The following is a 26,476-nucleotide window of genomic DNA, read 5'->3' on the forward strand; positions in this document are numbered from 1 at the left end:
TGGTAACCGCGACCGAGTCTTATTATACACGGACGATCGTAAAATTAGCGAATGATCGAGTCGTGGAACGCTGAATCTTCGTTTAAAAAAAGATTTTATTAACGCGTCGATATTATTAGGCGCGATCGAATCGTTCTCACCCTCCGCGTATCCCACGCGCGTTTCGTTTGCCTACCCTTCTCGAAACCACTGTCCATTCAGCCATTTTTAAGTATCAGATTTTTGTTTCTCTTCTAATATACCGTTTGAAATATTTCGATAAGAAAAAAAAATTTCACATTTAAATGCTATATTTTCATTCCAAGAAATTATTATTTGTTCTAGCATATTAAGATAATTGACGGTTATTGGAATTTACGAAGACGTATGTATATCGATACGCCACGAATAAGAAAAACTAGACGCCGTGACGCGAATAAGGTTTAAGGGTCGTTGTTAATTCAGAAGATAAAATACGACCGACGTTTGTAAAGTGCGATAAGTCAAAGTCCGTTTCGCTGGACAGAGGTTCGAGGGCGGAGAGAAAAAAAACGTAGAGACCTGGATCGTTTCGGGTCGCAGACGGGGACGACGTTTTGCACGGTCGAACCGCCACGTGCTTATATTCCGCGTCTTTTTCGACAGTCGACGATAACTTACGTGGTCAATAATCGACTCTACGCCCGGTTTCCTCGCGTATTCGTTAGTTTATCGCAGGAATCGAAATTTCCGCTCGATGTTTCCTTCGAAACCACGCGTCGATCATTCTGATCGATTCTCCCACGCGCCATTTCACGATTCAAACTTTCCGTAAGGTCCTCTTTCGCGCTACGCGAAAACGGTAATGTTTCATTTCCCCTCTACGCGCGCGGGAAGAATGAAAAGTGTTCGACGGACCGGAATGAAACAAATGGCTGCAAACGGCCCTCAGCTATCGATTCCATAAATACAATGGACGTTTGAGCGGTCAATTACGAAGGATGTTCGAATAAAAATTCCTGTACGTTTTATCGGCACTGCCCTTGTCGTCGATTCGATCTCTTGATCTCAAACGTCGCCTGATCGCGATAAAAAAAAATTGTTTTAACAGCAATATTACTTGGATATCGATGAACTGATAAATATTTCCGGTCGTAGTGGGTTTGTTTGAGCTTTGAACGCCGTGCAAAACCGATATTGTTTCGATACGCACGCCAGGTAATGAGATTGCGAACAATCGAAGCTAATAGGAAGGACACAACGGAATCATGCTGTATTTACGCTTTCGATAATTCGAACTTTTGTTGACTCGAGTGGGTAGGTATCGGATAAAGCGATATACCCAGCCTCCGTCACCGAGAAGTCCACACTCGCGCCTACGAGGGACCGTTCATATGCCGGTTGGATATCGAGAGAATCGAAAGGGAAGTAGAATTAACCGGGAACAGCTAACGAAGCGCAAAGGTACACCGATAGGGGTTTCCAATAACAGCTATAGAACTTTCAATCGGAATACCATGAAAACTATGCAAGATAATCTAGCTGGTTATTTTATTTCGATGTATATTCGATACACCGAAGATCCTACCACTCTGACATGTAAATTAGATTGTGTCTCGCCGGGTAAGAAAAAGTCTAATGGCTGCGTTTCACGAAACAATCCGACCAACGTCGCCCTGAAATTTCAACGCGTGTATCTCCGGACGATGACTCGTAAAATTACCAAATACAAATATCGCGTGACTGAAACGATCGGAATAACAAATATGGCGGCCGGTACGATCAAAGGTTCAAACGTCCCTATCGGAAAACCCCGTATCGTCGTGCGTGTTTCTCTAATCATCGTCGAATACCAACGACCAAACGATTCGCGAACGACCTTACCTTTGCCATGGTGTATCAGAGGGCGTGTTCCGCGCGTATAAATAAAACGAAAGTAAAAATAAAACAACGGTAAATAGCAAACAATAATCGATAGCGCGAGCGACGAGTTCGAAAAGCCGATTCGTAATTGAGGCTCGTCCATACGTCGTATTGTTTTCCCCGGTATCAAAGCCCCAAGAGCCAACCTGTCCGCCACAAAGAAGCGACTTCCGTTTGCCCGGCGTATAAGAGGATGCAAAATCCTCATTAGTGTCGGCGGAACCAACGTCAAAACTAACGAGTAACGGATCTGCGGGGGTAAATATTCTAAGAGAATAATCTAAATTGCGAACGGGACGGAAAGACAGTAAGCAACCGGGCAGCAATAGCAGGAATAGCAACGATAGCGGCAGGCAGCCGCCTGGTTTTTCGAGGGAACAAGACTAAGGAGAGGGTAGAATCGGGCAGAAAGAGGGTGGTGGATGCTGAGAGAGACCGAGTCCGGAGAGGGTTGGAAGGGAGGTTTGCAGGGCGGGGGAGGGGCACAGGAGGGGGCGAGAGGAGGCTGTGCTCGGGGTGCGGAAGAGTCAGTGCGCGGCGAGGCGCGCCAGCTGCCGCACGCCATGATTCTACCCCAGGTGAGCTACGAACTTACCCAGAAACACCAGCACGCTCTCGATTCGAAACGGGATCGCCGAAATTCGTGATTATATATATACAACATATATATATATATATATACATAAACATATATATGTATACATACAATATTCCAAAACGATCGTCTCTCTCTTTCTCTCTCTCTCTCTCGCATCCATCGTGCATGGCAACCAGTTTCTGCTCGATTTGTTTTTTCAATTTTACCAAACACCAGCACGACATCAAGCATGATTATTACTACCTTCGTTTTCACTTTCTGTCTGTGTTTTCGTCCCACCGGTGACCGTCGACGGACCCGTCGGAGCCGACGCTAGTTCGTGTGATCACGAGTGGATCGAGGAATTCGCGCGAAACCAAGTGGCCCGGGGGTGTTAAAAGCCGCGTAGGACACGCGCGGCGGTTGTTGTTGTTTTCACGAGTGCGCGACCGCCGATCGGATTCCAACTTTTTTAAGCTCTTCCTTTCGCGGCGAGTGGTGCGGGGAAATGTGACAACGCGCACCCTATTCATTCGCTTCCGCGAGAGGAGAGCGCAAAGTGATTTTACACCGTGCAAACAAACTTTATTTCTCGATCCACTTAACGCCCGGCCGGTCTGTTTGACCGCGTAATCGACAACCCTGTCGATCGTGAATTAATCGTTCACGCGCGGCGGAGCGATTGAAATTTTCGCGCGGTACCAGTTGAACACGCCGGGGGAGGAGGGGGGATCTTGCGACGATGCTTACGACTCTTCCGAGACCGCCGAATATTCCTCGATCAACAGGTTTCCACGGTTCTTTCGACCGTTATCAGCCCCCTTCGCCCCAGAACGCGTTAGTGGCACATGTAAATATCTGCAATTTTACGAAAGAGGCCGGGAAACGTCTGTGAGGGTGGGCTGATCGTATTTGCAAGCAACTGGAGTTTTTGAAAAGTTTTACTGGCTGGAGGAAGTCGAAGGAACGATCGACGACGATTTATTCGCGAGTTTCGAGGCCGATCGTTTAATCGTCCGTGCCGGCGTTTACGTTTCCAAGTCGGTTGGTTTTCACGGGGCCGGTGGCAAGGCCTTGAATTCTTCTCCGGCCGAGCGGTTTGTGCGCGGAACTCGAAGCACGCCGGCTCCACGGCGTCCCGGGTAAAGTTCAAAGACGACCCCCGCTCGGGAGAGAGAGAACCCGCCGTGAATCTCGTCGAATTTTTCGACCGACGAGCCTCGAACTCCGTCGAAACCGGGGAGAAGCTCCTTCAAGAGAGTCCTTCGCGGGTGTTGTGCTTCGCGAAAGGCACAAGTGAAACGGAGATTTCGCGGATCAACGACGACTCTTCGAAGGCAACGCAATAAGCTTCCGGATCGGGGGATGAAGCGTGGAAGCAATCGTCGATAGACCTCGTCGATGTAAGCTCGATTTGCTGGAAACGCAATAGAGTACGGAGAAATGGGAATATTTTCAAGGGTGAGGCGAGGATCGAGCCTTCCACGAGGGCGCCAAGTGCTCCAGGTCGATGGGACGGACGACTCGACAATTTTTCCGACGGCATTATTCCGAAGTCTGATTTCGAACCAACGGGGGGGAAAAAATAGAGTTGTTTCGACGGATTCGATCGATCCGGCTCACGAAGAAAAGAAAATCCCTGGCTTGATGGGAGTTCGGGCGAAATTTCGAAACGAACAAAATTCTATCGTTGACAAATACACCGCGCCTCGGTGTTCTTTATTTGCCGGAGCAGGAATTATTCTATTGTTTTGGTATTACAAACGGTTACACCTGCTGCATACACTGGATAAAATGTGAAGAATGAAAAGTACATAAATGGTATGGAAGATCGATACAGTTCAGCAGAATGAGTAATTGAAACTAAAATGAAACGTGAAAGTTCCAGCCACCTGTGATTTTTAACGCGTCGATTGTCATGTCAGTTTACCATAGGTGTTCTCGACAGGTTATTCGAACTCTATGTGACTAATGGAAGTACTCGATAACGGTGTGCCAATATTTTATAGCTAACGACGGTTAAAATTTTGGAAATTCTAGGGTTATAAGTTTCAAGTGCCGGTCACCAGTGACCGCCATGGCAGTCAACGTGTTAATAAAGTGCGTCGAATTTACTAAAAGCTACAAAAATCACGTACGATGTTCTATAATATAGAATACAATTCCCTGTTGACCTACAGCGTCGATGGTGTTTGAAGAAAACGTTCGATCAAAGTTGTCAAGTGTCGTTTAATCCAGGAATTGTCGAAGCAAATGTATAAAATAAGTGGCAAAGAAAATAGTTATTTCTCTATTTCATCCAGTTGAAATTGTATTCTATATTATCTAATATTGTACATAACTTCTGTAGTTGTCGAATATTAAATTTCGAAGAGGATCCACGATGCTTGAAAGAACGAACCAAACTCGATAAGAAATTAACGCTGTCGCAAACATGACTATTGCATACGTTATTATAAATGCAGGCTTGAGAAGTCACGCATCGAGAAGCCCGAGTTCTTTTTAGAATGTCGAGCATGTTCAATCTACATAAACCTAGCATAGTTGTACGCAGTACGTGTAGTGTTTGTAGATTTAGGAAGAAACGGTGAGATTCCGGAACCAATTCAGCGCGAAATAAATCCCAGAAATCCGTGGCTAGACTCTTTCGAGTTCCTATGATAAATCGCGCGGCGCGAAAACCGAATAAACAAATTCGTGGCGCGATAACGTCAGGAAATTATACGAAATCGGAATTGCGAGGATCAGGGAAGCGATTAGCCGAACGTATAACAAAACCGAGGTTAAATTTATAACTCATGGGTTCGGTAAATGTTAGTTTCGACGTGAAAATAACTCCGAGATCGCAGGTGGTGTTAGTGGCACTAAGTGTGGTGGTTTCTAAGCTATAGGAAGTAATTATTGGAACCTGTTTACGCGTGCAGTTCATAATAAAGCGTTAGGTTGTATCGAGCAAAATGTCATTATCGTTACGTAGAATTAGATTATTATCGTCTTGGATTCTACCAATCAAGTTAATTCACTTCGAGAAAAAAGGCATCGTAGGTGCTTCCAAACGAAATCCATGACAGTGACTTCCAGTTGTTCCCAAAATTGGGGGCGTTGAAAAGTCTTGGATCAAGAGTAAATTTGCAATAAATTTATTTAGAGATCAGTTTCATTAATTCCTTTCGTTTCAAAGAATTTTTTATAAGATCGGAGGCTCTAATTATCTTTGGTATTTTCACGTACCTTTCGCAAAATCTATTAACCACGAGCATCGATGAATCAAAATCCATCATTGTCGATCGCGTTTATCGCTGGAATCATCGTGCGTGAATCGTGCGCGTTCGCGACGATCATTAACGAGCGAACTCATCAGTTTTGTTTGGCTTATCATCCCGAGCAACGGACAGCAATGCTGCGGCGTTAACGCGCAACAGGCGAACCCTATGCTCCGGGAAACCGGAAGTAGTTTGCGTGCAATCGCTGCCCAGACAGATAATCTATCAGATTATGCTAGATAAGTGGCGTTACAGGTCGTTCCCAAAATGGCGGCCGCCACGATCGCTCCTCCATCAAATTCGCCTCTACGGCGTCGGTCGAAGATAATTCGCGATATCATCTTTCCGTCGCGAACTTTCCTCTTTACAAGTTAGTAGAGAGTGTCGCGAGTTAAATTATTCACGACTACGACTTTGCACTCCTTGTAAATCTAGCGACAGGAGGCCACAAGGAGTCGAGAGTAATCCTATTTCCTATCCACCCCCGATACTCCTCATCCGCCATTAATTTGTTGGCGAAGACGTGAACGCGTAACTCGTATTCTCGCGCACGTTGCTGCATCGATCAACGCTTCCTACATCTCGAAACAAAAGGAATACGGTCCCGGTTTACGAAAACACTTGTTATACCATTGATGTGGAAGACCCTTTCAACCATTTTTCCGATTGGGGTCAGTGACCCGGTCAACGCGTCGGTTTCCAATTTCCAAAGATGGCCTCAATGTTCGTTGAGATCCTACTGTGAGAGTTCGATCATTATTTTACGTCATCCCTAATTAAAGTAGTTTTAACAATTTGACGAGTATTATTTCTTCACGTTGGAAGTTCAAAGTGACCACCACGGCAGTCAACTTGTTTTTTTGTAGGATAAGAGACCTAAGACACGTTTTATAGAATTCGCGACGAAAATGATCGAAGATGTAGGACCGAATATGGCGGAGGAGAGGCGAAGCGAGCTGACAAATATCTTTACGAAAGCGAACGCGATTAGGATGCCGAGGGTCGGTCGTTCCGAAGTCAGCATGCTCTATAAAAAGTATCGAAGCGCTGCTTTGTAATTACAAAGAGATTGTTTCCTACCCTCGGATAAGGGACGAAAGTCACGCCTTCCGGGATTCTCGGACCCCCGAGAGTATCCGGCTTTGAGAAAATGGAGTTTACTCGGTTAGTTTTATAGCCCTTTTCGGCTTTCTTCGAAATTGTTTCGATCGAAATTGGATAGGAGGGACGAAAACTTGGCTTTTATTCTCGAGTATTTCGCAGATTGTACCACGCGTCTTCGAACCCCGTTCTTAGTTAACGGGTATCGTCGTTAAATTCGCAGGTATCGCCTCGCAATCCGTAAACTCTGAATATCTTCCACCATTCTCTCCGTATTACGACGTCTTGTGTATTTGGTCTTCAGTTACTGTCGATAACATAATAATACATAATCCTGTGAAGCTCACTATTCCCGACGATCAAGTTTCGCCTCCTGCAACTGACAGGGTCAACGATATCCTCCATAATATTCAAGATTCGTACTTCGATGTCGTACAGAGTCGCAGAACGTGCTAAAAGGGCAAAGTTAATCGTTGTCCACGAAATATTTAGTACACGGATGGCTAAAAAACTACCAGCGCCAATTTTCCGTCTTGTTAAACGCATCAGGTTTCAGTTTCCAGCTTTTCCCCTATCCTTAACCGCCATACTCTCTTTGCAGAGGATTTATACCCATCGTCTTCCACTTCCAATTTCTGCGTTTGTCCCGTTTTCTCTCTAAACCTCTGTCAACTATACTCGTGACCCTCGCCATTCCATCCACCCCTCCCAGAATACTTGGTGTTTGGGTAGAATCTAGGTTAAATCTGGGTTAGGTTCGCGTCGTGAGTCTATCCTATGGTTCCTCTTCGTCTAATGAAGTACGTATACGTTCGTTAATCCTCTGCTTTATCGACCGTCCAACATGAAACTCATATCCCCGACTCGCGATTTTTCCTTTTGATTTAAATCGATCCTTAATTTCAGTCGTATCGTCGAATGCGTCGATTCTCCTCGCGGACGATCTAATTCTCCGATCAGAAGTTAATTCCCGTCTGAGAGAGAGTTAATAAACAATCTACGCTCGCCACGGCGTCGGATCGATCTCGGATTACCAGGAGTATAACCAGTGTTAAGACCGACGAACTCTCGTCTGAGTGTATAAGCCGTATAAACCTGCCCGGGCATCGAATTGCCGCGACGATTAATCCTAATTAATTCTACAATGTAGCTCCTTGAAAAACTTTCCGTTCGATTCGTTAGCGATCGCTGAAATCGAGCACGTTTTCGTGGAAATTCCAGGATTTTTTCATTAAAAATTAATTTCTTTTTTTGAGGGGGAAGGGCGATAGTTACTCTCATCGATTAAGTTGTCTTACGCGACTGATTTAACATGCATCTCGGCTTACAAACGTTTTACGGGACACGTGACGTTTCAGCCTGCCGTAGTCCGTAATTTTGGAAACTTCGTCGACCGAAATTCCGCAGACAGTATCTGTCGATAGGGCTTTGTGTTGCACTGAATGCTGCATGTTGCATCAAACTACGTTACCCGAGCGCACGTGAGTCTTTTAGGCTCGGCTCTTGTCCCGCTGGAAACAATGACGTACGACTCTTGCTGGAGTCATACTACTTGCAACCAAGACTCGTTTTTATTCCCCACGGATGCACGATTTCAAGGGAATTTCTTTCCCATTCGGAGAGAACAGATGTCACGGTTGATACAAAAATAATCCATTTCTCAAGTTTCTTGAGTTTCTTGTTCAAGCAGCGACTTACAAACGAAATAAGAAATTGGGAGATGAAAATTCTTGGGGATCGTAACTTTTCGGAGTCAACCTGAAATATTTCATCGTTTCTCTAATTATTAATTGGTATAACCGATTTGCCACAATGGCGGCCACAGTTCCCGAATCGCGCAGCTGCGGTCGAATCGATAGATCTATGATCGGAAGAGAAAGGACCGGGTTCGAGATAGCCATTGAACCCGCTAACTAAAGCCCGCTGGTTACACATTATTCTGTGTACACTAATACCAAGTGCAAGCCGTTATGTTGGATCGTACACCACCATCATTGATACCATTGAGAATCCCGTCAATCGAAAGCTCTGGATCCTCTTTGTTAGCCTTTGTGTCGTGTCGACCATTCTACGATCGACAATCTTTTTACCGTTGTGTTTACCCACCCAGAACACGATTACTCGGCTAATAGTTTCGCGGCGTTCGGGTTCTTCCGAGTACGGTCACCGATCTTTGCGACGATTTGCAAATGTCTACGGCGACTAGCAAAACTTCATGCATTTTTCAGAAACTAATGAATTCTATACGAATAAAAATCTGTAAACTCAAACTTTTTAACCAATTTTGCAATATGTTTGGGATCCCTCTCTCGTCAAAAAATTATTCCACGCTTTCCATCATCTCTGGCAAATTGTAGAATGTCTTCATACATATGCTGATTCATAATATCGTTAATACGATGCATTGCACCTGTTCCACGAGATGTCATGCATCTCTAATACCATGATGGAGCATCCATGTTTTAATGTTTGCTTTACATGCCGAGGCACGAAACTTTTACCCTCCCTTACTTCTACCATCCGTAATTCGATTAATTTTTGCTCCACCGGACCATGCTTCGTGTTTCCATTAATCAATGACCCAATTATTGCAATTTTTTATAAAACTTAAGCTTCTACATTTATCTCCCGAGAGCATCGGTATTCTCTGCTTTTCATTTCATACGGGCGAATTGTTGTAAACATATGTATTTCTGGCTCTTCGATTCCATCTGTACCATCCATTTGCTTATTGATTCTCCCGCTGCACTATTTATTGATTGACCTCGTACATCGTTCCATATTTCCATTTTGAGTTTTTGAAAGATTTATTAACGAAATACTCGAGTGAAATACGAAGTACTGCTGACTTCCAACAATTCGTATTTTAAACACAATCAAATGACAAACCATATTCTTAAACCTGAGCTTAGCCAATTAGAATCTGCATTACATAAATCTACCCAGAGCGAATTTGTAGTACGAATTATGGAACATCCCGTACGAAATCGATATTCAGTCCGAAGAATGTCCCCCAAATCGAATTTCTCTGTTGTTTCAAGCATTCGAAGGACCTTTGTTCGAATCGATATCCATTTCTTAATATCTTTGCTGCAACGTCGAACCGATATTTTTCCAGCCCACGTTTCGGGATAGTATCTCTCTTGGAACGTTATAACAGGAATATCGAGTTATACGTCGAAATGCTCCTCCTCTGTGCTCGAATCGGTTGAAACACAGACGACGAATACCTTTCATCTTTCGTTCGATCAATCGACGAAGCGAAAGAAGTAATTTATTATCGTCACGACCTTGGATGTTCTTGCAAATTCACCACCGTCGAACAGGGAATCTTGTATTTCACGGTACAATGGTCCCTTCCGCTCGCTTTCCCGCCATTTCTTCGGTTCTCTTCCCGCGAAGCTCGATTCGAAATCGTCTATACTTTCCGCCTTCTCCTTTTTCTGCTTTTATGTCAACTTAATGGCCTTCGTGAGCCGAATGCTTTGCAACGGGGGTCGGAGGTCAGGCTCTCGGATCCATGTAATTTACGGTGCTCGCGAATTAGGTATCGGGGAACCCATTGAGCCAGTCGATACCGCTTCGATCGACGAAACGAACCTACCAGACGGGGTTCTCGTTAACGCGTTAATTGATCGAAATCGACGAGTCTCGGCTCTGCCTTTAAATTTCGATTTTTCAATTAAAGAAAATTGTAATCTTTCCGGTCTTTGTCGTATACCTATTTCTCGAGCGAACGTTTCTTCGAAACTCCTGGAAGAAATCGGGGCTTGCTTTTTTCTCGCGGCGACAGCGGACTTTTCGAATTCCCGCAGGAAATCGCCGACCTTTAACCTCTTCCGACGATCATAACGAGGAGCGCGTTTTCTAAGGGCCGAACATCATTTACCCTATGAAAACACGAATGACCGCGATAAATCTACTCCCGGGCTGAATTCAGCCAACGTCTGTCATCGTCGACGCCATTTAGCTGCGAATCGGCGATAATACAAGATTAATTCGATCTCGAGCCGCGATTCCGCTTCGCGTAAACGCTACGTTTTCCTCGCTAATACCTATCGTAAAACCGACACGCGTGTTCTGCAGTTTACATTTTATCTACGATCGTCGAAATAAAATTATTAACGAGTTTTTCCATGCACGCATTAGAAGATACTTTTAATGTTTGTGGCTGTAATAATTTATTCCGTTTATAAATGAAGCTTTTAAAGGACCGAGGCAGTGTTTTCTTTATCCATTGCCGACAACTTGTTTTACCAAACGACTGTTTTCCTCGTAAAAGTTTTTTCGATGCTGCAAACAAATGAGAGTTACTCTGGGTGAAATCTGAGTAGTAATACCCAGTTTAATTTGTTAATTACATCTATAGAGCAGCGTGCTGCGTGCGGACTACAGTCTCCTGCTGCAACGGTGGTTTCCGTTGCAACATTTCCGACTATTTACGTTTAACTGTCGAAGAACCCTTTTCCCAAGCATTTCTCGTTTATTAAAAATGATAGTTTCTTCCTTTAACTCGGCTTTAAATTTTGAGAACAATACAGTTAGTATTGATTTTAACCAAACGATATGATAATATTGCGCGAAAGTATGGCTGACCAACATTTATCAGGATATTTTAAATCGAGAAACGTTGAACAGAAATACGGGGTGTCCAGTAACCGGTGTTACCAGGGAAAATATAGTTATTTTGCATGAAAAAAATAAATCGAATAACATTTTTCACGCGAGGCTTTGTTCTCGTGGAACGACTTTGTGCGTCGCTCGTATTTCTGTCCGGATTAATTCTACTCCGCAAACGGAAACGCACGGGAAAGAGGACTTTCGAAACCGTTTGTTTGGTTACCTTATTCTGTATAATATGGACAACTAAGAAAGTGCTCGAAATTTTAACATATTGACCATTTCGGGATAGGGAAGAAACAAAACGGATGGAAACGCGACAAGGAAATTCTTAAGTCAATTACGATAGGATCTCGGAGCTCGAGAATTATTCTTTCGTTGTCCCAACGGCGGAAGCGGTATTTCAAGCCAGCTTTACCATTCGGACTTAAAGTCAAAGACGGGTGAAATTCTTATCTAAACGAAAAGAAGTTAAGACTCTGGACTTAAATTTGTTTAACGATACGCGTTGTCAAAACTTTCTTTCCCCCAAAAATTATTCAGAATATAAGTTGCTCATGGTGAATTGATCTACCAGCGTTTACCACGATTTAATTACAAGCAATCTTGCAAACGTATACTAACAGAGTTTGTTGAAATTAATAGGCAAAGTTTGCCTCGCGGTTAATGTTGAAACGCGTGGATTTTGAACAAAAGCAAACAGAACGTTCGATCGAGTTAAAGGGCCCGATTAGATTGTTGTACGTCGGTTTTATTGGTTATCTATTATCCGAATAAAATTTTGTCTACGATCGGAATAAGTCGTTCAGTGAGGATATTTATTGGTACCGCGAAATCAGGATCCAATCTGGTCGTAAATCGGCACCGACGTTCCCCTGGCGAAATTCATCCTACTCTCGAGGCGATCGTCGGGAGCGCGGATCCCACCGATAGCTTCGAATCGAATCGTTCGCGAATTTCCCCGATGATTCGTCGCTTTTTTTGTCTCCTCTCTTTCTCGTCAGATTGCAATCAGGATAAACGGGATTTAATTACGAACGCCGGGTAGACCGGAACTCTTTCATTTTTTTACCCGACCGACAGTTCCAACGGTGCTCGATGTTCCACTATCTCGCGCCCCGTTTACGACGGAAATTTGTTTCGTCCCGTTGGAACAATTTTTCCTCGCTACTTCTTTTTCCACCGACTCCCAATCCGATTCCTCGCAACTGTTCGACCAACAGCCGTCTACTGATTTTCAGACATTTCCCATTTAAACGCTTTCTATCGTTCCTTTGCGTTACAAAGCACCGCCAGTGTACACACATCTCCATTACAACTTTCGATTGCCATAGCTAGCACATACCCGAATTTTTGTCTCGAAAGTGGGTAGTATTTCGAAGGCATGTGTATTCAACAAAAATGATTATAATCGATCCCTGCAACCGAAAATAATTTTTTCAGAATAATTTAAAATTTTTTAATAACTTTTTAACAAAGCCTCGATCAAAAAATTAAAAAAAGTCGTCTTATTTTAACCTCTAAAATCTCTAATTAAAAGTTTTCCCATAGGTGGCCGAACACCCTGTATAATAATTAGTATCTTAAAGTATGTCTTATACTTTTGCATATTGAAATTAGTCACAACCACTGTATTTGTCAGTCACTCGTTCGAGCAGTACTTTAAAAGTCCTCATAGAGGAATACACGTTTTGGAATAATTCAAATTCTTCGTTTATTATTATCGTCTATCTTTACTAGTCTAAATTCTAAAGCAATCAGCTTTCACGAATAAGGAAAAATAAAAGAAAGTTGTCCGTGTTAGAATAGGTGTGTCCCAAAGAGATTGAAGTTTTGCATAACACTATTTTTGAATGCAATGACCGGGGCCAGCGTTTCGACGGGTGAAGGAAACCTTCGTTACATTTTTCCACCTCATCGATATTTTATTCGGACGCTGACAATAACAGTAAAACGATATTAGGTCCTAAAACAACGCCCGAAAGAATTCGTTGCTAGAAGGACTCGTTGGATTTTCGTTGACGATTCGTCTCCCTCATTGCCTCCTCTTTTTCCAACAGACCGCTCGTATTCAGGGATTACGCGAGACCACCCTAAACGTCGAATTTTCGGCTCTGATACTATTTTACTTTGACATTTCTGCTTTTATTGCTCCTGGCACACACTCGTACCGCGCGTTCAACTTTTACCGTACCTCGAACCTGATTGAAAGTCGATCCGATGCGTCCGTACGCCTTTGTTTTACGAATTACAATCCCTTCAGGGTGCGGTTGCTCGTTTCATTTCGGCAGATGTTTCCGTACATCCGATTAGGATCTTCCGCAAACAATCTGCATCGAACAGGCTTCAATAAAGCTTTGAAACTTGGCAAAATCGAACGCTAGACAGTCTTGCTACATTGGAGGATAGGTACGAGCTTTCTGGTTTATTGCAAATATCTTGTGAAGTATCAGTTTTATGGACGAAATAGTTACTATCAAAATTGAGGTGTATGAAATCCTCTACAGAAAGAGTTCTATTCACATTTGCGATAACTCTGATATTTTAGAAGGGAATCGACAGTTTCGTATCTGTTTTGAAATCCTGTTGAAATTTCCAGAGTGCAATTTTGTTGAAATCTGCTTTAAAAAGCTTTTCAATGTTTTTGAATGCACCCATCAATCTATGATAAGGTTTACAAATACTGAACTCTACTCTACCCATCGAGTTTTAAGATTGGAGTATTTTTTAATCTCCAGCGTCTATTTCCCTCCGTTTGTACCTTTACCAAAAGAATTAAAAGGGTCGAATTCACTTTCCAAAAATTCGAAATCTCTTCTGGCTTTTCTCAATTTTCTTAACATTTTTCGGACGCCTTTAGAACTCCTTCGAATCTTTTCCCATCCGGACAGCCATCTTTACGGCACGTGTTTTCGTACGGCGAACTACATTTGCAGTAAATGCGTCCTCATCGAAACTTTGTATTCTTTTTACTCGCCAAAGTCAGGCTTCGTTCAAGCTGCAAGTTTCGTAATCACTTTCCATTTGACGTCACGGAAGATGGCAATCGTTATAGTAACAGTCTCCGAGACAACCGTGGAGCGAGCACCGTTTTAATTTCGACGGGAACTGAGAACAAACCGGGAGTTTCCTTGGTTGATTGCAATTATTCGGGCACTGGTCCCAAGCAAGTTTGGTTAACGATCGGAAGCAGAGGCAGGATGCCTCCAGTTTCCTGATCCCGATAATATTTCAACTATCTTCCTGGTAAGTTTCTAAGGGTTGTCTTGATCGCGGAAGATAATATCCTGTGGCATCATTTCCGGCGCCCGGGTCTCGCGAGCATCGAAATTTTACGGCATCTTCCATATTTATCTTTGTTAACACTCGGAAGATTTCGAGGGATTAAACAAATAATCCGTGAAAAAACATGCAAGTCGACGGTGTAATCCTCCGGGATCACCCTGTATTCAGAGATAAACTTTCGTATGATATTCCTTTCGTCGTAAAGGCGACGGAGATTCTGCACAAACGAGAGGCGAATTTATATTGCGCATTAACGCGAATCCGATGGGCTTCTTTATGGGAACACCTGGTGACTCTCTTTTACGATACTTTCAGCCACGACGTTCATATTCTTAGTCGGCTCTCCATTAAGACATTGACAAGGAGGGACGTCCGTTGAGAGAAAACTAAACGCCCGTAAATTATGCCCGTAAAACCGTCGTGGCGTTCGAGTTTACTACACATAACCGTCCATAAGTTTAATCGCGACGAGGGGGGAAACAGAATAACGCTTTGCGTTCGCAAGAAACGTTCCGCGACTTTCGTCGCTATCGATAGCTCCGCGAAAATCTAATTTTATTCTCGAATATTTTATCGAAAAATAAATCGATAAGAATTGCAAATAGTATGGTTTCTAATGTTAACCCGTTGTTGGAAACGCGTAAAATCGCGAACGATATAATTGATGTAGGTCGAGAAATGGGGGACGAGCGTTACGACACATTATGCTAACGCACAATCATTTTAATATTTCGCCGAGCCGCACGCGTGCAATTTACATTTCGATCTAATTACAATTCGAATTGCCAGCAGGCGTGTTTCCGTTTGCGTGCCATAAACGGCCCGAAATATGGCTCCAAGCCCTGTCGAAGGCCGTAAAACAAAATTCCTCGCTCGACGCGGACGGTTTTCGGACGTCGGGTCGCTGGAATTCCGTTAACGAACGTTTCATAATTTTCCCGGCGGATGGAAACAACGATTTTTTTTTGTCAACCGTTGCACGCAGGTTTCGGGTGAAACTTTTATTCCTACGTCGTCAAACACGCGAGACAAACCCGATTCGATTCCACGATCCGTTCGTTCCTTTCATCGCGAGCGCCATTGTTTGCTGTCGCAGGATGACAGAATACGCGTCCCTGTTGCTACGTGCTAGCTGTTAGGTGCCATTACTCGATAACATTAGACACGGGTGTAATTTAATTTACATACCGTGCATTCGGAATATCGATCTTTGATATCTTGCATCGGAAATTCTAATTCTTCAATTATCGTTCAAGACTCTTTTAGTTTAGACAAACAAAGTGTAATTAAAAGTGTAGATTTTGTTATCGAAGAATCACAAATTTGTCAAAGCAATTGCAAGAGTACCTGATAATCGTATCGATTAGTCGTTGATTAGTTTCTCGAGCGGGGAAGTTACGGATGATTGGAACACGACGTCCGGACACGTTTCTCGATTTATAGAGTTGGAAATAAGGAGGTAATGACAGGACAATGGGACGGTACAGACTGGATGTTGCAATTCCGGCTGATAATCTCGTTAACGACATCCGCGAGTAGAATTCATAACGTCCGTTTAAGCCGAACGCGCTCGCGGGCCACGAAATGGGTAATTCCAACGGAAAACGAAGGAAAATGATGGGCCTCCGGTACCCGAAATCGCCTCTTCCTTCGACTAATATAGATCGATTTACAGAAGTTCCATAAAACCTCGTCAGTTTATTGGAGAACCATTTCTGGCGGTCGGAACTTCTATGAAACGCTTATCGAATCGCTTCTCCAAATGAAAGTTCCGTTTTTAAGAGCGACATATACTTTCACAGGGGAGGGGGTAGCTTTAGAACGAAACTAAACACGAAAGAAAATGTATTATACAGGGTGTTCGGCCACCCCTGGGAAAAATTTTAATGGGAGATTCTAGAGGCCAAAATAAGACGAAAATTAAGAATATCAATTTGTTGATGGAGGCTTCGTTAAAAAGTTATTAACAATTAAATTAAAAAACTTCAAATCGTTTTGGAAAAATTATTTTCGGTTGCGAGTGTCAATTACAATCATTTTTTATGAATACACATATCCCCGAAATCCTACCCTCCTCCGAGAAAAAAATTCGGGTAGATGGTGAAATTTCTCGGCGAAAAAAAAAATTTTTAATTAATTCTAAAAAAATTATTTTCGGTTGCGGGGGTCAATTACAATCATTTTTGGTCATTACACATACCCTCGAAATCCTACCCACTTTCTAGAAAAAAATTCGAGAAGGTGTGAAATTTTTCGACGGAAAAAAAAAATTTCAAATCGTTTTGGAAAAATTATTTTCGGTTGCAGGAATTAATTACAATCATTTTTGGTGAATAGATATACCTCCGAAATCTTGCGCATTTTCGAAAAAAAAATTCAGTACGGTCGGAACTTTAAACGTTAATAACTGTTTAACGAATCCACCATCAACAAATTGGTATTCTTGATTTTCGTCTTATTTTAGCCTCTAGAATCTCCCATTAAAATTTTTCCCAGGGGTGGCCGAACACCCTGTATACACTGGCGTGCAAAATATAGGGAACACTAAATATTCATCGAAAAATTGCTGATATTTAAGGTTTGATAACTTCGTAACAAAACATCATACCACAATCATTCTGAAGTCGTTTTAAAGTTTAAAGTCTCTATTTTCAGAATCCTGTAGCAGTTTTCTTTAGGGTCATTTCTGCGTCACGTGGGAGGATGGAGAAGCGAGGGTGTTTTTTTTTTAAAATTGTTCGATTCCAAACGACTGTCGAAAATTTTTTTTAAGCGCCACAATCATCACGGGTTTGAGGACTGTAGCCTCCCCTTTATAACGACCCTTCAAAAGTTAATGTACGATTTTTTTTCACCACTTTATTGTACTTTGAATGAGAAATATACCGCCGGCATTAGAATAAAGGTACACCACGTGGAGGTTGCACGGACGGACTTGTACCTCATGTGTATGTGTTTAGTGTGTGTGTGTGTGTGTGTGTAATGTGTGCATGTGGTATGTGTGATCAGTTATTGAGGTATGTCTCTCCAAAGCGTCCGAAGTACATCTCTCAACGCATCTAGTGTCAGAGGGCAAGCACCTTTTGAAGGGTTGCTATAAAGGGGAAGCTTCAGTCTTCAAATCCGTGATGATTGTAGCGCTTAAAAAAAATTTTCGCTGTCTGTACAGTCGTTTAAAATCGAACAATTTTTGAACAAAAAAACACCCTCGCTTCTCCACTCTTCCGCGTGACGTAGAAATGACCCTGGAGAAATCTGCTACAGGATTCTGAAAATAGAGACTTCAAACTTTAAAACGACTTGAGAATGATTATTGTGTGATGTTTTGTTACGAAATTATCACACTTTAAATACGTATCAGTAATTTTTCGATGAAAGTTTAGTGTTCCCTAAATTTTGCACGCCAGTGTAGTTTGCATCGATCGGTAAATATTTTTAGCCGATAATGTATAAATTGGAAAGATTCGCGGTAAATCGCGGCCATTGCGCAAATTTCTATTGACCGGGCGCTTAAAACGACCGCTTTGTTTCCGATATTTTCCCTCCTCATACCTTATTTCGAGCACCTCTCCCGAGAACCGTCGTTGCAATAATCGATTTGATTCCGTTGAATTCGTTATCAACCTCTTCTTATTTGCCTCGTAACAACCGCTTTAATTACAACTGTTTCCACGATTAACGCAACGTCTCGTGCTCCTGAAATATTAATATATTTTTCGTCGAGTATCGCTGGGTACAATTGCTCCGAGCTTGTGCCGGATGCAAAGCTTGAGCTTTCCTATCGCGTATACGTTACCAAGGGAACGTAATACTGGAAAAAGAACCTCCGATCTTCTCATGCCGGCATTGAATAAATCGCTCGAGTGGCGAAACGAGCCTTTACCCGGGATATTAAATTTGTAATCGTGGAAAACACGAGCTTTCCGCGGCAACCGAGGACCCGAGCCTCTCGTTGTGCCTGGAAATTGTCGATTCGCGAACAAAACGATTTTTACGGACTGTAAATACAACGCGGGATCGTTTGACCGGTCCTTTTTAAATTATTCCTCGCGCCAATGGGAATACTATACGTTTAACGTTTGCTCGTTCGATGGATAATGTCCTTTTACATTCCATAAATGCAAATGCGCATAAAAGTACACTGATATGATTTAGCAAATTTTAACGCGTTATATTATTTCTGCGGAGATTAAAAAATTGCAACGAAAATTACGGAGTCACGTTTAATTTTGCATCTCGAGCCATTTTATAGACGGTAGTTTTTCGCCTTGCCAGCTTAAATATTCGCCGGGAAATTTATTCCTATTCGGTTTTTGCCCGACGCTTTCACGGTATCCGGAACACGGTGGAAGTAATTGCGATCGAAAGAAGAGGAAAAGAACACGAACTTTCACGGAGGTCCATTTCTTTCAATTCACCTCGCGCCGACGTTATCGGAGCGAATCGTTAGGGCGGAATAAAATGGCGAATTCCCGTGTCTTCGAACAAGTCTAAACTACCACCACTTATTACGGCCAGCCACGAGATCTTTCCGAATTAACTTTCAACCTGTGCGCGTAATCTGCGCCCCGACCAGCCAAAGAGCGAGCCAAAGAGGAGAGGGCGGACAGAAAGAGCCGCGAAACCGTAAAACCGTCCGAGGGAAATTTCAATTCCGCGCTACGCGGACCCGTTAGCCTTCTATGCTCTATTCGGTGGCTCGATCCACCAGCGAAAAAATTTTTAAGGACCCCACTGAATTAACGTTTCTTCCCCATTCTTTCGCCACCATCCTCTCCTCGCGCGAGAAATGCAATCGCTGAGAGAAAATACCTTGGAAAGGATCTCTCGTTCGCGGAGGAAATCACCTTTTTCGAATGTTTTCATGGCAAACCGTTTCTCTTGTTCTACCTACGTTGGGACTCCTACCTAAACGCTGCTCTGTTTGTCCTGTCGAACTACTCGATGAATTGGCCTCCCGGTTCATTAGTCAAAAGAGGAAGATAATTCTATTAGCTTCGAAATCAATTTAGAACTCCGATTCTGTTTCGAGAGGAGAATACGAAAAGTACGAGTTTCTGTAAACAAGAAATTCATCGTCAAACAAATTATCTGAAATACAGCAGTCTTATTAAAGGGCGAGCAAGTCGACGTAAAGTTAAAACGAGTCTAGAAAAGCAATATTGCCCAGCTCTGCGATATCGTTCCGCCATTTAAAGTTGCAAATAAGAAGATTAGAGGCTCTTCTCTTCTGTGTTCGAGTGTTGTGTATTGATTCTCCGTTTCGCCATGATTGGTCTATAATTGTGCTCATAGTAACACATAGGTTGACCGATCGTGAATGCCGCATACCGCAAATACCTATGCTGCACTCTTCCCAGCGAATCGAATTGATCCCTACAGGGTGATTCATAATGCAACAACAATAGAAACAGTTTCAATTATCCATCGATTAATAAATATAACGCGTCGCTGAAAGTCGTTATTAAAGGGTCCATCTTTCGTTTGGTTTCTTTATTCGACGAGTGTTGCTCTCAACCCCTTAAAACGTAAAATCGTAAAAGAGATACTTGTGAAATATTATCGCGAACTTTACCTGCGTGCAAAGTTCCATAAAAATTGTACCGCTATAGTTATGTTAGACGCGAGTCCCGAGGCACTCCAGATATTGCTTTACGCGAAAGGCGGCCATTCTACTTGACAATCCGAGTGCGTTTATCTAGATTGCTGCGAAGCCATTCCAAAGTGTCGCCATAAATTCCCATTGTCGACAGTTTGGTGATTAATACAGGGGTGCCTGACAATACCGAATGCTTTCTCCGAGTCTGCAAGAATCGTGCTACCTGATCTACCTGGTAGATCCATCTGATCGCTGGTCTCTAATGCGTCTACAATCAAGTTACCGAACTAGATCAGATTAATGGACGTAGACACGCCCTGAACAAAACTATACTGCTCTTCGCGCACAATAGAACCCCGTTATTCGAATGTTCAACCATTCCATTGGCGTAGCACTCTAACGTGTTTTATTATCCAGTGTATCTTACGCAATTTTCTTTGTGAAGCAATGTTTCGTGGCAAGAAAAATTGGTTGCTAAAAGAATTTCATACGAACAACGATAGCTAGAAAATTCATAGATAGAGGGATAAAAATAAGTGTTTTATTCAAGCGACCAATCGAACGCGCGCCATGATTTCGAAAATTTTGCCCGTTTCATTAATTAGTAAAGTTATAGTGTTTACATTTCGCTGTTTGATCAGGTTTGTGTACCCGAAATAATAATTACTCGATGCTACAAATTCCGGATTATTCGTAATTGTGAAAGGGTAGATAGTTTTATAGCTTCGTTTATTAACTATGGACGAACGTATTCGCTCGCTGACACAACCCATTGGCCTTTATTCGGGAGAGGCTGCCGACCCTCGAATTAAACTGCGTTCGGGAATTCGTGCAGCGGCCACCGCAGGAATTAAATTCCGTTTGAAAAGCGCGGTTGTATATTTATTCGGACGAACCCTTTGTTTTCTCGTTAATGGAGGGCTATTTGCGAATCCAGTTGGTCTCCGGTGTCCGTAAATTAAGACCAGGCGACGTGATCAAGGATGAATTCGCCGCAAGATCAGCAATTCGACCGAATTTAATGAAATAAACTCCTGAACTTTAATCACGCGTTCGTGAACGAAGCAAAACGACAAAGAACCGAGGAAAAAGGTTGACACAGTTCATGAAAAGTTTATTCGAATAGTTTGCTATGAAAGTGTCCGGAGATTCGCAAATATCCGGCCTTGGACGCGAATTCGTTTCAGGAATTGATCTCACACTTATCTCGAACCTATCAGCCACGCTATTCGTCTCGAAAAAGTCAGGTTTACTGTGAAAATGTTTAGTTTGCAGCAAAAGGAGATTTGCGAATTATTTAAACAAATTTGTAAGCCATAATACGCCAGGACGCAATCCGACATGGGAATAGTAATAATTTCTGCTACGACCGTCGATATTTCTGGTGCAACATAAAAATTCCCTGAAAACTGGATTCAAAAATAAATGTTCCCATTGACAACCGTGTATTCGCGAAACGAACATCGCAGGGGGGGAAATAACTGCTACTGGAATATGCATTTGTTAAAGAGTTCGCGGTAAACATTGCTCCGCCAGTTAAGGGTGGCATGCGTGGGCGATCTCGTTTTATTTGAGCAACGCTAATTACCGCTGTTGGAATTTCTCGACGTCGAAACCGTGCTCGTGGCGGATTCGATATAATTAATTAAATTAAAGGGCTTTCCTGCGGTTAGGTAGCAAACTATCTAATTCCTGCAAGTTTCGTGGGATTTAAAATTTATAATGCTTCGAGTTGTCGTCGTTTTTAGAACTGAAACTACAATAAAACGAGTACGAAAGGCGTATTTCTGGAAAACGTTAAAAGTTTGCTATCGTTTGATGGATTAAAGTATGATTATATCAGAATAAAACACATTTTATTTGTATGTCTTCGTTGGTCCGTCGTAAAATCGTAAATTTCGTGAAATATAGAGCTGAAAATAACGCGTTTGCATACGTTTGACTTTGTTTGGCGTCGTTTGCGTTCGGTATTCAGCGCCAGTCTGCTAAAATTCCAGATTGGAGGGAAAAACTCGTACCGTCCACCGACGACAAATAATTAATCAGTGCCCAGAGCAACAAAAAGCTTGCAATTCGCGACGGTGGAACACCGTGGATCGTATAATATTAGCCGACGAGTACTCCGTCACTACTCTCGATTCGAAAGGACGGTAATTACTATGCGACTGATAGGCAAATAATTAGCCCAACGTGGACATTTCGATAACAATCCGTCTGCGTCGCTTACCATCAGTTTCTGTGCACTCTGTCAGGTTCATCAATCCTCTTCTCAACAGTACCCGTGTTTTGTGTTTTCCTCCAAGATCGCAATATCCCTCCGGGCTCGCAAAAAAGGCTCATATGACGTCCGAGGCGATGATGAATTAGGGCACGTCCGGGGCTGTTTCTGAAAATAACAGAAGTAGGTTTTAACCTGCAGTTTCGAAATTTCTTAAGAGCTTGTTTGAAATATTGCTTCGAATCCGAAAATTACCGGTACAACGATAAATTCGTTTAGCTCGAATCGGACAAATATAAGCGTTTCAATTAGCCGCGATCCGAAAACAAAAAAAATGAAACGAGCGGGAACAGGCAGCAACCGACAGATTTCCATCGAGGCAACGCGCGCATTCCCATGAATTGCATCCCTAAATTGCTCTATTTAACTCGAACTAACTTTATGCCGTTTAATTAAACGACGAACAGTCAGACCAACGATAGCAAGGTCGAAAGTCCTTTGTTTTCTAGCCGAACATGTTAACTACATACATGCACGCGTTTAATGGTAATTCAGTTTTGCATATAAATCATTGCGTTCTACACGGTATGCTCGTTAAAACAATGCCGTGTTCTTAACACGCTGCGAAAATGGAGGCGGTCCGGGTACGAGGATGATTAATTAGGGAATTTCTCTGCCTCAGACAGTCAGCGTCGAAATAAGCGGGTATCGATACCCGTTAACGCGTTAAAACGGCCTTAATAATCGTTTCGGTGCCGAAAAAAAACACTTTTTTACGAGACACGGCGAAACTTTCCCTTTGAAAACGGTTCGATGTCCCTCGAACCGCTATTTCACTTTTTTTACGGTTATCTCTCATTTACGCGCGTACTTTCACTCGCCACGTGCGTTGATTAGTTTTTAACTCTTTGAGTGGTGAATACTCCTGGCCAAAGTGCTCCCCACCGTCAACTATATTGATTGATTATACAAAGAGCAACCAAGCTATAAATTGTAATTCTCTCGTTGATTTCATCGGATACATTGAAATTTCAAACGTAAACAATAATATTTATTTTTTTTTTAAATTGCATAGCAATCGAAGGGTTGATTGTATTTAAATACGATACGTTAAATGGGCGAATTGAATATTTTGTGATATTCCATACTTCGTTGATATTATTACGTATTAAAAACCAGAACTACTTGGATCAAAATGGTGGCAAGAACGTTCAGAAGAAGCGCGAACGAACCTATTACCCGACCCTTTAATATTTCGCATTCTCGTCACGAGCAGATGATCAAATTAATGTCGTCCAACGCGACAACGAGGGCTTTGGCCGTGATAAATGTTCGAGTGGCGTGGCCTGCCATTTGTTTTGCGTAACGAAAATGTCTTGGTCGGGCTATCAGTTACCGTTCTCGGCTCTTTTTTCTTCCCCCTCCCCCTCCCCTTTATGAATTGTGAGTCGCAAAAATTTCAACAAAGGCAGATACTTCGGCTGCCCGCGGAGCCACGGTAATTAGAATGCTTAATTGGAAAAAAAATCACCGGCTTGTTAATACGATCGCGACGAGAGCGCGTTGGAAACGCGACCGTTAACGATAATTTATAGCCGACGTCGTGGATTTTTATTATTTTAAACGAGATAGTCGAGACGAGAATGCAAGCTGCATTACTCGTTAGCGTTCGAGTAAACATTAATGAATCGCCCATTAGCCAGAGACTAATCGATTCGCGATTAAGCCTGCCGCTCTCTTCGTGCGATGCACTACGATTTAAATCAACAAACAAAAAATTTATTCAATTTATTCGCAAATGGAAAGATCTCTTTTTATCAAATAGCACATTTATTCATTATATTGTAGAATTTATTTGAGGAAACTGAATCATACATATAATTATATAACCGAACTTTAAGCGCACACGCAAACTTTTTACATAAATTAATACTTGGCAACACAAATTAGAATCACGTTAATTGGCAACACAAATTACAATCACGTCTGTCTTTCACAATCATTCGTTTCATACTCGTTGTCTCGCTGTCCCTGGTTACCCATTCCTTTACGAACAAAACACTTCCAACCCTTTTGCACATAAATTAACATTCATAAAACTATAGCGCGGTACAAATATTCAATAGAAATCTCCTACATATCATCGAGGCTGTAATGGAACAGCATCAGACGATCGAGTACCAAATTCGCTCGCCTCTCGGGAGTCTTTACTCGTTAAAGGGGCAAAGAAGATTCGAAAAGAGAACGAGCTTACCTAATAGTTGCTCGAGTTAACCGAGTCTTAAACTGCTTTCGAAAGGGTGTACCGAAAGTTTCGACGTGCTTCGGTAATTTTTAATGGCCGCTTTTAAAAGCTTGGTTTCATAATAGAAAGCCGTGGAAATCGTGAGAAACTCCCGGCCACTCTCTCGTCGTCCTGCCTCTACGGACACTTTGAAATCCTTCCCGCGATGCTACGCGAGAGTTAATTCTGAATATGCAACGGGTCATCGCGGCATTAACGCGGTTTCTTCCGTACACGTTCGAGATGCGAGCAGCTGTTACCGATTAATCAACTTTTCCCTGATCCTCTCGCGAAACAAACCAACTTCTCGATGATCGACGATAAATGCGAAATGCTCCAAGCGATCTTCATGCTTCCTTTCATTACCCGACCCTCTACAGTTTTCTCTCGCTAATTTTCCAGCCCGTTGGCTCTCCATTCCGCGAGTTCGCTCGATGCCGTATCCTTCATTTACCTGCCGCGATCGAAACGCGCAAAACCTGCCCGGGAAACTGAATTTCAATCTGCTCTGGAATAAACAACGAACGCGTATCCACGATTCTACCGATTTCACAACGTTTAAGAGCAGCTCGATGCGTTCGATTCTTCCGCATCGACGAGGTCTCGCTTGTTTCTCGTTTTCTGTACAATTTACTCCGACCGTTGTCTTCGATGCTTCCACGTCGAGATGCACATGCTTTCTATTATCCTCTTCCTGTCGTACTTTGTTCGTTTCATCCACTTTTCAACGTAAGAACACTGTATTGGGGGCCATTTCGTATCCGATCGATCACTTTTCTACCTCGATGTTTACAATTTTTACGATATTGAAATATAGCTATTCTCACTCTATACGCTGCACGAATATATTATATACTTTTGAATTATTACGTCAGGTTTATAAATTAATTCTCGACTCCTGCACCAAATCACTTCGATGAAAACGCTTCGAGATAACCAAACTACTGTCCCAGGGATTAAACCCCTGGCTTAACGTCCAACCTTTCCCAACAGTCTTCTTCCCACGAAATATTCGCGGCTTTTATCGGACTTTTTAATTAATAATACGAAGTCAAAAGAAATGCAAAGTTCCCTCGAAGCTCCCTCGATTAACAATATAGCGTCGTTAGCGTGGAAAATATTTGAGCAATCGATGAACGATCGACGGAAACGATTACAAAACTGAACATTTGCGCGTTTAAAATTTTTACATTTTATACTCGAGCGCCGAGTAAAATGTTTCTGTTAAAATTAACGAGAAAACGGTGTCGTATAAATCCGGATACTGCATTCATGGAATCGCCAACTATCGTAAACAACTGCAAGCGTCCCCGATTGGGCAGAAAACTAATTTTTGTATTTGCATTTAACGCTGCACGTTTTTGCATCCATTTAAAGCGATCGTTCCCTTCCGCGACACGGATGACTACGCAACGAAAACGACGTTTCTTTGTTTGCTTTTATCGTTCCGGATGAAAGTACGTGTCTGGCAAAATAAACAAAGACTCCGGCTGCAAATCTAATTTCAGTCGAACTTTAAAACTCTAGCCATCCGGTGAGGGGAGGTTGTTTATTTATTCATCCCTTCATGCGACCAACGGATTTACAGGGACGGCTTTATACGCGGTCCGCGTTCTTCCATTGTTCGTGGAAACTTCCCTGCGCTCGT

At 42.6% G+C, this 26,476-nt stretch overlaps 1 protein-coding gene across 1 annotated transcript in view; it reads left to right on the forward strand.

Annotated features, from left to right (window-relative positions):
• The first annotated feature begins 2,423 nt into the window (after positions 1-2,423).
• Dop1 (dopamine receptor, D1) overlaps positions 2,424-26,476 on the forward strand; it is a 55,519-nt gene continuing 31,466 nt past the window's right edge. The window contains exon 1 of the mRNA XM_076774972.1: positions 2,424-2,459. Coding sequence (XP_076631087.1) covers positions 2,445-2,459 — 15 coding nt within the window. The 5' untranslated portion in view covers positions 2,424-2,444. The remainder of the gene's footprint in view (positions 2,460-26,476) is intronic.

Source organism: Colletes latitarsis, chromosome 10 (assembly GCF_051014445.1).
Source record: "Colletes latitarsis isolate SP2378_abdomen chromosome 10, iyColLati1, whole genome shotgun sequence".
NCBI classification, from domain to species: domain Eukaryota; kingdom Metazoa; phylum Arthropoda; class Insecta; order Hymenoptera; family Colletidae; genus Colletes; species Colletes latitarsis.